The sequence below is a fragment of the Solanum dulcamara genome, chromosome 8 (genome assembly GCF_947179165.1).
Source record: "Solanum dulcamara chromosome 8, daSolDulc1.2, whole genome shotgun sequence".
In the NCBI taxonomy this organism is placed as follows: domain Eukaryota; kingdom Viridiplantae; phylum Streptophyta; class Magnoliopsida; order Solanales; family Solanaceae; genus Solanum; species Solanum dulcamara.
The window spans coordinates 31,219,030-31,231,306 of record NC_077244.1 but is presented as its reverse complement, the minus strand read 5'-3'; the positions used below and the strand labels follow the sequence as shown (position 1 = coordinate 31,231,306).

Below are 12,277 nucleotides of genomic sequence, written 5' to 3'. Positions count from 1 at the left end.
AGGAAGTAGTGTAGGTGTGGGTATTATTACTCATAATGGTGATAATTACAACTTAAAATTATGGACATCCACGTAAATATAATATATTTACAATAATAAAGATATTCCCTATATATGATGCCAAAAATTTGAACTCTCTTGAATCTTCCCTTCTTTATTTTGGCAAATAGTAATCTCTTTCCATAGTAAATATTCACTCAATTTCTTCATTCCATAGTCAACAAATCTGCATGATAAATCTTCATTCACGCACGGTCTTTACAAGATTTGTAGACGATGTAGTAAATATTTTGGCTTATTTGCAACTCGCAGTTGTAGTAGGTATATTCGAAATTGCACTTCAAACTTGAGCATCTCTTTCCTTTCATAGGATATCTTCTACCCAAAGAACAAGTATTCTTTTCATTTCTCTGTACTCTTCTTCAAGCTTGTACAAATATGAGCTCTTATTTTAAGCAATCCAAGAGAGTTTCAAGATCCTCTTCACTTTACCTTGAATCATGATTACCTTGTACAAATCACTCTTGATCTTTTCTTTTTGCAGAATACTTTTTCTTCCATAGGATCGTCATCAATTTCTTTCCATGATTTTTGTACTTTGATTTGGACAACTCTTTTCTTTCATATCTTCTCTCATAATTCCATCTCATCTTCACTAAATCCTTCTTCATAATACGAACTCCAAACACAAATTTACCACAAGTAATGTCTTTCTTTTAAATTGTATTGGTTTGTTATCATCAAAATTAATAGGTGAAACCTTGAACCTAACAATCTTGTCCACGACGGAGGCTACTCACACCTTATTCCTCCTATTATATCCACATATTCATTTTTACATCTTTATTTTTGCGATTTGCATCTTTTGAACATGAAAATTCTTGACTAACCAATACTTTATTCCATACAATAAATTTGATTTAACCAACACTCTAATAATAACTATAATTTTAGTAAATATTAAATTTTGAAGTCAAAATCTTTAGAGTGCAATACGTTTAGTACGTGTTAAAACTTGTAAGGTCAAATCCATTAAATTGAAATTAGGATATTTAATTGATGGACTACCAAAATAGTATTGGATTGATAGAGACTCCAATCAGTAACCACATGAAGTGTTTTTAGTTTGTTTGCCTTTCATTTTCAGATGCAATTTGTAATTTTGTATATGGTTGTGCTTGGGATGAATTAAATAAAATATTTTTTTAAAAACGAATTTGCGAAAACTCGTGAGGAAGAGACAAATTACTGACCTAATTTGTCCTGACTTGGTTGTGATTAAATAAGCGAGAAATAAGGGCAGAACGTGGAGAAGTCCATGTTTTTCTGATCACTTGTTCAATCAAATTTCCAAAAGTACCCTCAGACGTGGCATACCGTAATTGCTCTATTGACAATGCCACACAAAATATATATATTATATAAATAGATAAATAAATAAGACGACAAACCTACCTATGTGAGTGTCGTACGTTTTCTCCACCCTCTCAATCAACCCGAGGGGTGAAATTAGTGTTTATATATAAGTAGGATAGGAAGATATCATCCATCCCTTCTAATCTACTACTACTACTAGGTAAACCCAAGCAGCAGCCCAGCAAAACATAGGACTTAGGAGGATTGAACATTTTGTATTGAGCGAGGGTTCAGCACTCTCCCCAATACGCCGTTATTTTTTTCTTTTCTTAATCGTTTCACAATGGATTCCGCTGATCCTGCTCGGGCATTTGTTAAGGACGTCAAACGAATCATTATTAAGGTACTATTTTTCGTGTTTCTATTTGTCCCCGATGCAAGCTTGATTCACGCAATCTGATTTCCAATTTTTCAATCGGTTCCCAATTCTGATGAATTGTTAGTGTTGAGTAATAGTGGGTTATGCCTCATGTTTTTTTCCTTTGCTAGATTGGAAAAAGAGCCTTCTGCAGATTAGTTTTACTCGTTACCCACCTATTATCTTTTTCCTTTTTCATAAATGGGCCAACTTGAGCGTTACCTCCTCTCTGTTATATGTTACATGATTCTTCTATCCTTTTCTTTTTCTTAATTTCTATCGTTAATACATATAATTGTCTTTGTAACAATGTTTTCCGTAGGTTGGAACTGCCGTCGTGACCCGAGGTGATGGAAGATTAGCACTCGGAAGAATGGGATCACTGTGTGAGCAGGTGCATCTTATGCTTGCTCAATTTCCACTATATAGATTAAATAGTTTCTTTGTTACTATGTTTGCTCACAAACCACTTACAGATTCGGGAACTTACCTCTCAAGGCTTTGAAGTTATTTTGGTCACCTCAGGTGCCGTTGGAGTTGGTCGTCAGCGGCTTCGATATAGGAAGCTCATTAACAGCAGGTTTCTGCTTTGTTCTTGCTCACTAAAACATGTGCTCATTGCATTCTAAATTCCTACTCAAATAGCTGTAAACCTTTTTCAGTTCAATGGAACTTTTGGCATCATTAAAAAGTATGTGTATGGCTCATGTTATGGCTGAATGAGGACCTCTTACAAAAGTGATAGCATGTATAGAGTAGTTTATTTCATGGATGATCCTCTTTGCCTATTGTATTAAAAATGTCCTGATGATAAAGAACTGTACTGCGTTAGCTGCCTAAATTATGGACAAAACACTACTAGAGTAGACACCAGAATGTTTTACATCTGATTTTATGTATTATTAAATATTACTCTTTTCGGCAAGAAGCAAAAGATATTATCTTACATTTTGGCATTTACGAAATACTACTTTAAAATATCAAGTATGTCTGATTCATTCTGGCACATTTCAAACACAATTTTTCTATGTACTAAATAACTAATTAGGCCTTGTAACGTCCCATGGCTGCCGGTTGAACTCGAAAGGAGTTCATTGTGAAATTTGCCTTAGCCAAATTCCAGATCGGGCCTGCTAATCAGTAAAGTGTACTTTGTTGAGGTCTAGGTTTCCTCGAAAGTATATTTACTAATCCTTGGAAAGTCCCCATATTTTCAGCTTTGCTGACCTTCAAAAGCCTCAAGGTGATCTTGATGGCAAGGCTTGTGCGGCTGTAGGTCAGAACGGCCTCATGGCTCTGTATGATACGTTGTTCAGTCAGGTAAAAGTTTGGTTTTTGGAACTTCTGTGTATATTTGTATGGTCTAATACCTCATTTTGTTTGTCGGAGTCATTCCTTCTTTGCTCAAGGATTGTATAGTGACCTTCCCATTTTGTTTCTAACCTTTATGCAGTTGGATGTAACCTCAGCTCAGCTTATGGTGACTGATAATGACTTTAGAGATCCAGACTTTAGGAGACAACTCAATGAAACTGTAAACTCATTGCTCTGTCTAAAAGTTGTACCTATATTTAATGAGAATGATGCTATCAGCACGCGGAAAGCTCCTTATGAGGTATCATTTATCTTGTTTTTATACTGCACTTGCTGTAGCTGGTGCTTCCTGTAAGAGTTCCTTCACTAATAGTTCAATAATGGTGTTTATGAGAATTAAAAACAGACTTGCTAACTTGTGTCTAAGACCGACCAACCAAGAGTACAACTCTTAAATTCTTGAGAAATGAATATGCAACTGTTTCAAATATGGATCCTTTGGAACTTGCTTGATAATTGATATGTCTGAGACCATGAGTTGCATGTGTTCTCTTTATTTCAATGTTGTTTTTTTACTTTATTATTCACGTCACATGACCCTTCTATTAAATTGGTTTCTTTTAAATTATTGTCCAAAATATCATGTTGATTTTATTTAATCTTAAGCTTTTCTTTGACACGATTTGATTATCAACTTTTAGCTAGTATCCATAGATAATGTCTTTAAGTTTTTTCATTTTTGTTTCTTCCTAGGTTCATGTTTGTCTTAATAATGACATTTATAGCTCTCCTTGCAGGATTCTTCTGGAATCTTTTGGGATAATGACAGTTTGGCAGCTCTTTTGGCTTTGGAGCTAAAAGCTGATCTTCTTGTTTTGTTGAGTGATGTAGAAGGTCTTTACACTGGCCCTCCAAGCGATCCACAATCAGAGCTAATTCATACATACGTTAAGGAGAAGCATGAGGGATTGATAACTTTTGGAGACAAGTCTAGAGTTGGAAGAGGGGGTATGACTGCCAAGGTAAAAGCTGCTGTGTATGCAGCTTATGCTGGCATTCCCGTTGTGATAACTAGGTATGGTACTAGTACTTACAAAACTCTTGACATTGTGAACTCTATATACATTAGTTTAACTTTTAGCTTTCAGTTGGGGTATATAAGCTTTCGCATTTGAGTGGTAGCTTTTATGTTGTTTTATGGATATGCATTGATCGATCCCAAAATTCATGATCCAAAGCTGTAGTTTGATGGTAGAAAGCTTAAAAAGTTTTCTTTTTGGTCAAGCAGAGGTGTTTAAGAAGTTCTACGGTATTGCTAACTTCTGCTTGATGCATTGACAAAAAAGTTAAATAATTAAAATTGTTGCATTAATTGCTAATAAGGTGGATCGAATTCCCCCTTGCAGTTTTACCGTGGAAAAGTTGATGCTTCCATCAAATCAGACGGATCTAGGATTTAAATTTAATGGCTTCAAAGTATTTTTTGAAAATCCTAGTATAGTATAAATATTAACTTTTGAAAATATATTTTCTTTTCTTCCTTTATCAAAAAAGTATACACAACAGCGTATAGAAGCGTAATCCCACAAGTGAGGTGGAGGGGGGAGTAGGACGTATGCAAACCTTAACCCCCTACCTTTCCACGGTAGAGATGTTAAAGAAACATAATCAAAGCAGGATAGAAGGAAAAATAACGACAACAAAATAGCAAGATAAGCAAAAGCAAACGAAATAACAAGTAGTAGTGAATTTGAAGAATAAGATACTATGTGAATACTAGGTAAGATTACCTACTAAATAAGGAGAAGATGAGAAAAGTAGACTATAAGTACTACAAGTCTAAAACACGGCTACCTACTACTCTTTTATCTTAGTCCTCGACCTACAAACTTCCTATCTAGGGTCATGCCCTCATTACATTGAAGATGTGTTATGTCCTGTCTAATCACCTCCCCCGGTTCTTTATTGGCCTAACTCTATCTCAATTACAACATGCTATATCCAAACTCATACACCTCCTTACTGGTGCCTCCGCGCACATCCTCTTGACACGACCGAACTACCTCAGCTTCGCTTCCCTCATCTTGTTCTCCACGTAGGCCGCCTTGTCATGTATAACTTTGTTCATAATCCTGCCTCTCCTAGTATGCCCGTACATCCATTTGAACATCCTTATCTCCACTAGATTCATCTTCTGGACGTGTGCGTAGTTTCCAGAATCTACTGTTTTCAAAAGTGGTAAAAGCACCTCCTCATCCTTTGAAACCATCAGTTGGTATTTTCTAGTTCCAAGTTTGCAGTCCCTGGGTGGATATTTATCTACTACTTGGATTTTGCAAGTCCAATCCTCAGTTTTGGGAGTGATAGAGTTGAGAGTAAATTTGTGTGCCATGTAAACTAATATATATATATATATATATATATATATTATATATATATATATAAATAATATTCTATTGTCTATGCCAAACATGACAGGTTGTATTGAACCCATATTATAGATTCGCCTTTGCATCAAACCTCACAAAGATTAGCTAGTACTTTAACAAATTTATGAGGAGCTTTACCTAATTACTTTAATAGGCCTAATGAGTTTTTAAAGGTGAGAGCAGAACAAGATGCTTGTAATCACATGAGTTGTTCAATTGAAAATGAACACCAATCAATAACTGATGGAAGCATATTGCATTTAGCAAAGCATTGCTCTTCAACCTATTCATGTAATGTTTTGGTTGCTCACGACTTGTGTTGCTCCCTATATGTCAACTCTTGTTGATTGTCTCTCTCTCTTTCTCTCTGTGGATCAAGTGGCTTCGCCAACAATAATATCATTAAAGCACTAGATGGAGAACGCGTTGGCACTCTCTTTCATTGTGAAGCCATTAAATGGGCATCAACAGGAGATTTTGATGCTCGAGAGATGGCAGTTTCTGCAAGGGAATGTGCCAGGCGGCTTCAGGTATTATATATAGAGGACTATCTAAATATAAAAAATTGCAGTAGAGCTGCATGGCTGTGGCTACTAACTATTTCTTCCTTTCACTTCAGGCCCTCTCTTCTCAAGAAAGGAGTAAAATTTTGCTAGATATAGCTGATGCACTGGAAGCAAAAGAAGAAGAAATCCTGGCTGAAAATGAAGCTGATGTGGCTGCTGCTCAACAAGCTGGATATGAGAAGTCTTTGATATCTCGGTTAGCTTTGAAGCCAGGAAAAGTAAGATATTGCTCACTTATGGTAGATAGTGTCGTGTAAATTATTTTCACTGCATGATCACGTACTTATTTTAGTACTCTTGCTGAAACAAATTATAGATTTCAAGTCTTGCAAACTCAGTCCGTGTGCTTGCTAACATGGATGAACCAGTTGGCCGCATTTTAAAGCGGACGGAGGTAAGAATCTTGCTTTTCAGTAACTATCTCGTGACTTTTAACATTATCTCTTTGACTTGCAAAATGACGAGGTGAGTAAACCAGATATCAATATTTTTACAATAAGATTGCTTTTATTAAGATTAGGAACAAAGATCAGTTTGCAGAGTAATCTTTTGAAATAGCTTCTTATGAAATAACTTTCTGAAGCCTTGGACAATGTAGTGGATCAGACGATATAGTGGATAGGCTAATAGATGTGTCAGAGAGTGGGTGAAGAGAGTGTATCTTTATCTTTCCCTTAGAGCAGAAATTCCGCGACCAACATTCTTCAATCTATCCCATTTTCTTTAGCGAGGATTGCTTGAATGGAATCAAGGCAGTGGCTTTCATGCCCTTGAAGCTCATTTTGGTTGCTTAAAGGCAGCCTAAAGTAGCTACGGATAATATTAATGAAAAACTAAATTTTCCTTGGTCCTCTGGGTCGTTGTCACTAGTTGTATACCTGAAAATGCTAACAATGTTGTTTTATGGAAATCAAATGGTATAGACAAATCTATTTTTATCTCTATTCTTCTATGTTTAAACATGGAAAAGCTTGGCCAAGTTGGAAGTTTAGGGAATACTGCTAAAGAGCGTCCATTTATGACTCAAAAATTTGATCACTGATTTATCTTTGAATTCATTCTTGGATTTAATCTTGATTTCTGGAATGTTATCGCCTTATCCAGCTTGCCGATGGAATCATATTGGAGAAAACATCATCTCCATTGGGTGTTCTCCTGATTATATTTGAGTCACGACCTGATGCACTGGTACAGGTAAGCAGAGCTGGAAAATATTTTCCTTTTTTTCATTCGGAAGTCTACTTCATGCCAGTTACATGTCTACCTTATAGAGTAGTTCTTTTTGAAATTACAAAAACCTATCAAAAAGAAAAAGAAAAAAAAAGCAGAGTAGTTGGATTTTTATGGTACTTGTGCAGCAATTTGTCTTTCTTAATGCCTGGAGGTGAGGTTATAGTCCATTTTATATTGGAGCCGATACATGCTTGCATTGTCTATCCTTGGTTTATTTCTTTACAAGTTCACAAACCCTTGTACACTATTTTGTGGAGCAGATAGCTTCTCTCGCAGTCCGAAGTGGGAATGGCCTCTTGTTGAAAGGAGGGAAGGAGGCTAAAAGATCTAATGCAATTTTACACAAGGTTCAATTGAATTTAATGTTTTCTCAGACCATTTTTCCATAGTGTTCCAAATTCCACTTGGTAATCTACAGCTTTTCACCTATTCTACTTCCCTTTTCTGGTTTCCTCCTTTTATATCAGGTGATTACCTCATCCATTCCTCCAAGTGTTGGTGAAAGACTTATTGGGTTAGTGACTTCTAGAGAAGAGATCCCTGAATTGCTTAAGGTACATTTTTATAAATCGAATGCAAGTGTAAGCGAGATGTGAGTTTGTCTCTGATCTTCTTTCTCCTCTGCCCCAGCTTGATGATGTGATTGATCTTGTTATACCAAGAGGTAGCAATAAACTTGTTTCTCAAATTAAAGCTGCAACGAAAATTCCTGTTCTTGGTCATGCTGGTAATTTATATCTTATCACAATTATTTGTATCTTTTACATGCTATACAATTTGCTTCTTTGGTAGCAAGGATAAGATGGTGAAGCTGCTTCATTTTGTTCCAGATGGTATTTGCCACGTTTTCATTGATAAGTCTGCTGACTTGGATATGGCCAAACGTATTGTGTTGGATGCAAAAACAGATTATCCAGCGGCCTGCAATGCAATGGTAACTTGTTATTCTTTGTCCTAATACAATATCCTGTATCAATCATGTAACACACATCTTTAACATCATTTGCTTAATTACTTTTTTATATATATAGGAAACGCTTCTTGTTCATAAGGATCTGGTGCAAACTGGGGGTCTTAATGACCTGATTCTGGAACTTCAAGAAAAAGGTGAGGCTTCTTCCGCAGACTCCTTGTACATTTTAAGCTTCTAAATGAGCTCTGTTTGACTGCTTAGCTTTAAGCAAGTAATAAAGCATCTGAAGGTAAGTGTGGTAGCGACATGTTTTCTTTATTGTTATTCTATAACTAGTTACTTTTTTTTTCTTTTTCTACTTTAAGTGGCTGTTATTATTAAATCTCAGCTATCGAGTGTGTTTACAGAATGTGCATTGTGTTGTCTAATTTATTGTTCAGGATGATATGAGCTTCTAATTTCCTTGTTTTAAACCTTTATTTTTCGGATACAAAACCAATCCATCCTTTGTCATGCCTCTCAGAGCCCATCCTTTACTTCATTCGTTACTTTATTTATTTTATAATCTCAGTTCAAGGCACCTCTTCCTTCGTCCATTTTATGTTTCAAAGTTCTTCTCACTACTCTTTATGTAGTTTCATGTCATCTTTGGTTTTAGTATTTCAACTTTTAGCTTAGGATGTTTGGATCTCTGTTGTCCACAGTTCAATAGATCAACTTATCCCATGGCGACACTCATGATTGCCATTCATTCATGAACTGTCAAATATATGAATCCTGTGTTTCTACTCACTCAGGTTAATACAATGAACAGTCTGCTATACAAATCCCCTTTATCTACTTTGATTTATTTAGGTTAATTTCATTCCAATGCCTACTAATTTAACTTTTTTGGCAAATTAGGCTTTCTATATAACTAGAGATCCTCTAAATCTCACTGTAAAACTAAAAATTCCCAAAATACTTCGGATTTGTACATATGTTTATGGCTATCATCTGTCGGTCCAACTTTCACCAATATGACATGAAATTTATATATTACTGAATTTGCTATTTATTATTATTAATTAGAATTCTCTTCGCAGTTTATATGACCGGTCTTTGAAGGATTTTGATAATTATACTTTTGTGCTCTTGCATTCTCAGTTGAAACTGTAAACTTGAGCTATAGTGTTTTTTACCAAACACTATGTTTCAGATAATGGTATTTTCCCTATAAATCTTTAGCTATAAATTGCTAAGGATCGTATGGATTTTAACCACATACAAGCATGAATTCAAGCTATATCTTTCATACAAGTAGGTTCTGTGTTTTAGAAATGAGTAAATGGTAGAAACACACTTGACCTAGCACTTTCGCGAGTTTCATACTCCAATTATCAGTTGTTCCTTTTTCCTAGCTTAACTATTACCATCTATGTATTAAAACATACCATAGATCGTGATGGTTAAGGTAGGAAAAGGGAACAATTTATACTTAGGATGTGAAGCTTGTGAAAAGTGAGTTCAGGTGTTTTTTTACCATAATCTCTTTATAGTTCAGGTGTTCTTTTTTTTTTTTTCCATTATCTCTTTGAAAATATACCAAATGCTAGGTTTTTTGTCCATTGTTTTGCCTGAAAGCACATTTAGTAGAAGTGAAGATATGTAAAATGATGTTGGCATCATTTGCAGGTGTTTCTTTGTTTGGTGGACCTAAAGCAAGCTCGGTGCTTAATATTCCTGAAGCAAATTCTTTCCATCATGAATATGGTGCACTGGCTTGCACTGTGGAAATTGTTGAAGATGTGAATACTGCAATAGATCACATACACCGTCATGGAAGGCATGTTACATTTCTCATAACTATTCAATTTTTAAGGCTGTTGTATATGTCATTTTCAATATATTTTATTTGAATCTCTCGTTTATGCCAATTGCGAAATGCTTATGTGTCCCTCACTCATTAACAGTGCTCACACTGATAGCATCATTACTGAAGATAAAGAAGTTGCTGAACTGTTTTTACGTCAAGTTGACAGGTATACATACATGTCACTGCCTACTTTATTTCGATATTGCTCTGTATGTTTTTCGTTCAACCTCCTGTGCGTGTAGTTTTTTGAAACATTATTATACTAAGACCTCAAGGATTTCCCAAGTTTCCAAGACCATACATATTGCTGCTCATGTCAGCTGTTAATGTGAGAAACATTTTAAATGATATTTGATCTTCTTAATGTAATGTTCACTTTCCAGTGCTGCTGTACTTCATAATGCAAGCACAAGATTTAGTGATGGGTTCCGCTTTGGACTTGGTGCAGAGGTATAAAATTGAGCTGTAGATCCAGATTGTATGTTGTTATCTTTGTTTCACAGTGCAACGTAACATTGTTTTTGGCTGAATAGGTGGGGATTAGTACCAGTCGCATTCATGCTCGTGGTCCAGTTGGAGTTGAGGGATTGCTGACAACTAGATGGTATCATGATATTAACTCTCTGAATATGAGTCAAATGACTTCTATATCTTTCTGGCAATTATGCTGCATTAAATACAAGTTATTTGGGAATTCCACTTGAGACATTGCCTTGAGGAGAAAAACATTGTGTGCTTATTGTCTTTGCATTGATGTCTTTTTAGTTAGACCCCTAGTCCTACAGAATGTCTTCCATCTTTTCTGTACATGCAACATCATCGTGGTAATCTTATTTTACTTAAATAATTGTCAGTTAACATTTTAAAATTGTTTCTTCTAGTTCCCCAAAATAAGCAGTTGTTTTTTTGAGCACCACGTTTTTGGTAAGTTCTTGATAACTATGTTGTTCGAACTCTTCAAAAATGTCAATGGGTGCGTGTCGGATTCTCCAAAAGTAGTGTATTTTTTGAGAATCCGACATGAGTGCGGCATTAAAATTGAAGAGTCCGCACAACTTAGCTTGATAGCATTCCTCACTGAAGGTTTGGCTGCTTGGTTGTATTACTATAAGTCTTGTGATTGATTGATTCATTCCTTTATGATAGCATGACTTTTGGAGGATGTTTAGTCCAAAGAAATCGATAGGTCCGATTATATAGCTATTTGAGTTAATAGTTAAGCGGTTTTAGCAAGTTTCTAGGAACACGGAGATGCAAAGTTTTAGTTTCTGCTTGGTGCTAGTAAGATTTTGGAAGCCAAACTGACATTACCATTTTTTGCTTTTATCAAAGGACGTGCTTCAACTTTAGTTTACACTTTGAAATAAAATTCGATTCGGAACACTGATGATGTAGCGGTACAATCTTTCTATTTTGTAGGCTTGCAAGGGGATCTGGACAAGTTGTTGATGGTGATAAAGAAATTGTCTACACTCACAAAGACCTTAATCTGGAGGCCTGAGAGTAAACGTATGCAAGTATTATTATTAATGTTATTATTATTATTATCTTCCTCTGGATCTGGGAAAATATGTTGTGTTCACTTGGATTTGGTAAAACGCATTTTGATGCTTATCCTTGGATTTACAAGTGTTTCAACTGTGGATATTGATTTATAATGGAAAGAAAGAGGAACCAGGGGCAGGAGGACAATTTACTGCTGGGCCAAATAATTTTTGTAATTAGCTGAGGTTAATGAAGTTGGTTTAGTACTTGGTTGCTCTACTGAATTAGCTGCCAAATTTGTCTTATTAAGAGCTTTCAATTAGTTATGATGAATACTTAGAATTCTGTACTCCAAGAATAAAAATGTTGAATTTCTTTATGTTAATGAATTTTAATACTAGCTCTTTATGGTATTTTGTTCATCCTTCATATTTCCATTTTGTAAACTCAACTTGAGTTGATTTATAGGGAAAAAAATTGATAATATATCCATTGAGTTGAATTTTTTACCAAAAATAGCCCATCTTTTATTACCAAAAATGGCCTTTTGACCACACTTCTTGCAAGTGAAGTGCATTTAAGTTTGTGCCGATCGACGTGCATGGATTCATTGTCTCGGTGGAAGAAAGAACGTCATTGTATGTTCTCTTTTGCTCTTTCAGTAATTTACACACTTTCCCTTTGAATTGAAATGCAGAGTTTGTTTGA

The 12,277-nt window shown here is 35.4% G+C and overlaps 1 protein-coding gene across 2 annotated transcripts; it reads left to right on the top strand.

Moving 5' to 3' along the window:
* Nucleotides 1-1,438: 1,438 nt before the first annotated feature.
* On the top strand, nucleotides 1,439-11,982 carry LOC129898721 (delta-1-pyrroline-5-carboxylate synthase). 2 transcript variants are annotated; one of them, XM_055973369.1, is made up of 20 exons: nucleotides 1,439-1,759; nucleotides 2,097-2,168; nucleotides 2,251-2,354; nucleotides 2,992-3,094; nucleotides 3,228-3,389; nucleotides 3,886-4,163; nucleotides 5,897-6,047; nucleotides 6,137-6,301; nucleotides 6,400-6,477; nucleotides 7,188-7,277; nucleotides 7,577-7,663; nucleotides 7,784-7,870; nucleotides 7,947-8,043; nucleotides 8,147-8,250; nucleotides 8,348-8,423; nucleotides 9,904-10,054; nucleotides 10,182-10,250; nucleotides 10,468-10,534; nucleotides 10,618-10,688; nucleotides 11,504-11,982. In XM_055973369.1, exons 1-20 carry the CDS (start codon nucleotides 1,700-1,702, stop codon nucleotides 11,583-11,585), a joined length of 2,154 nt encoding a protein of 717 aa, XP_055829344.1. In that variant the 5' UTR covers nucleotides 1,439-1,699; the 3' UTR covers nucleotides 11,586-11,982. The 2 variants fall into 2 exon arrangements, with proteins under 2 accessions (XP_055829344.1, XP_055829343.1); XM_055973368.1 differs by having other exon boundaries at nucleotides 3,874-4,163.
* The last annotated feature ends 295 nt before the right edge of the window (nucleotides 11,983-12,277 follow it).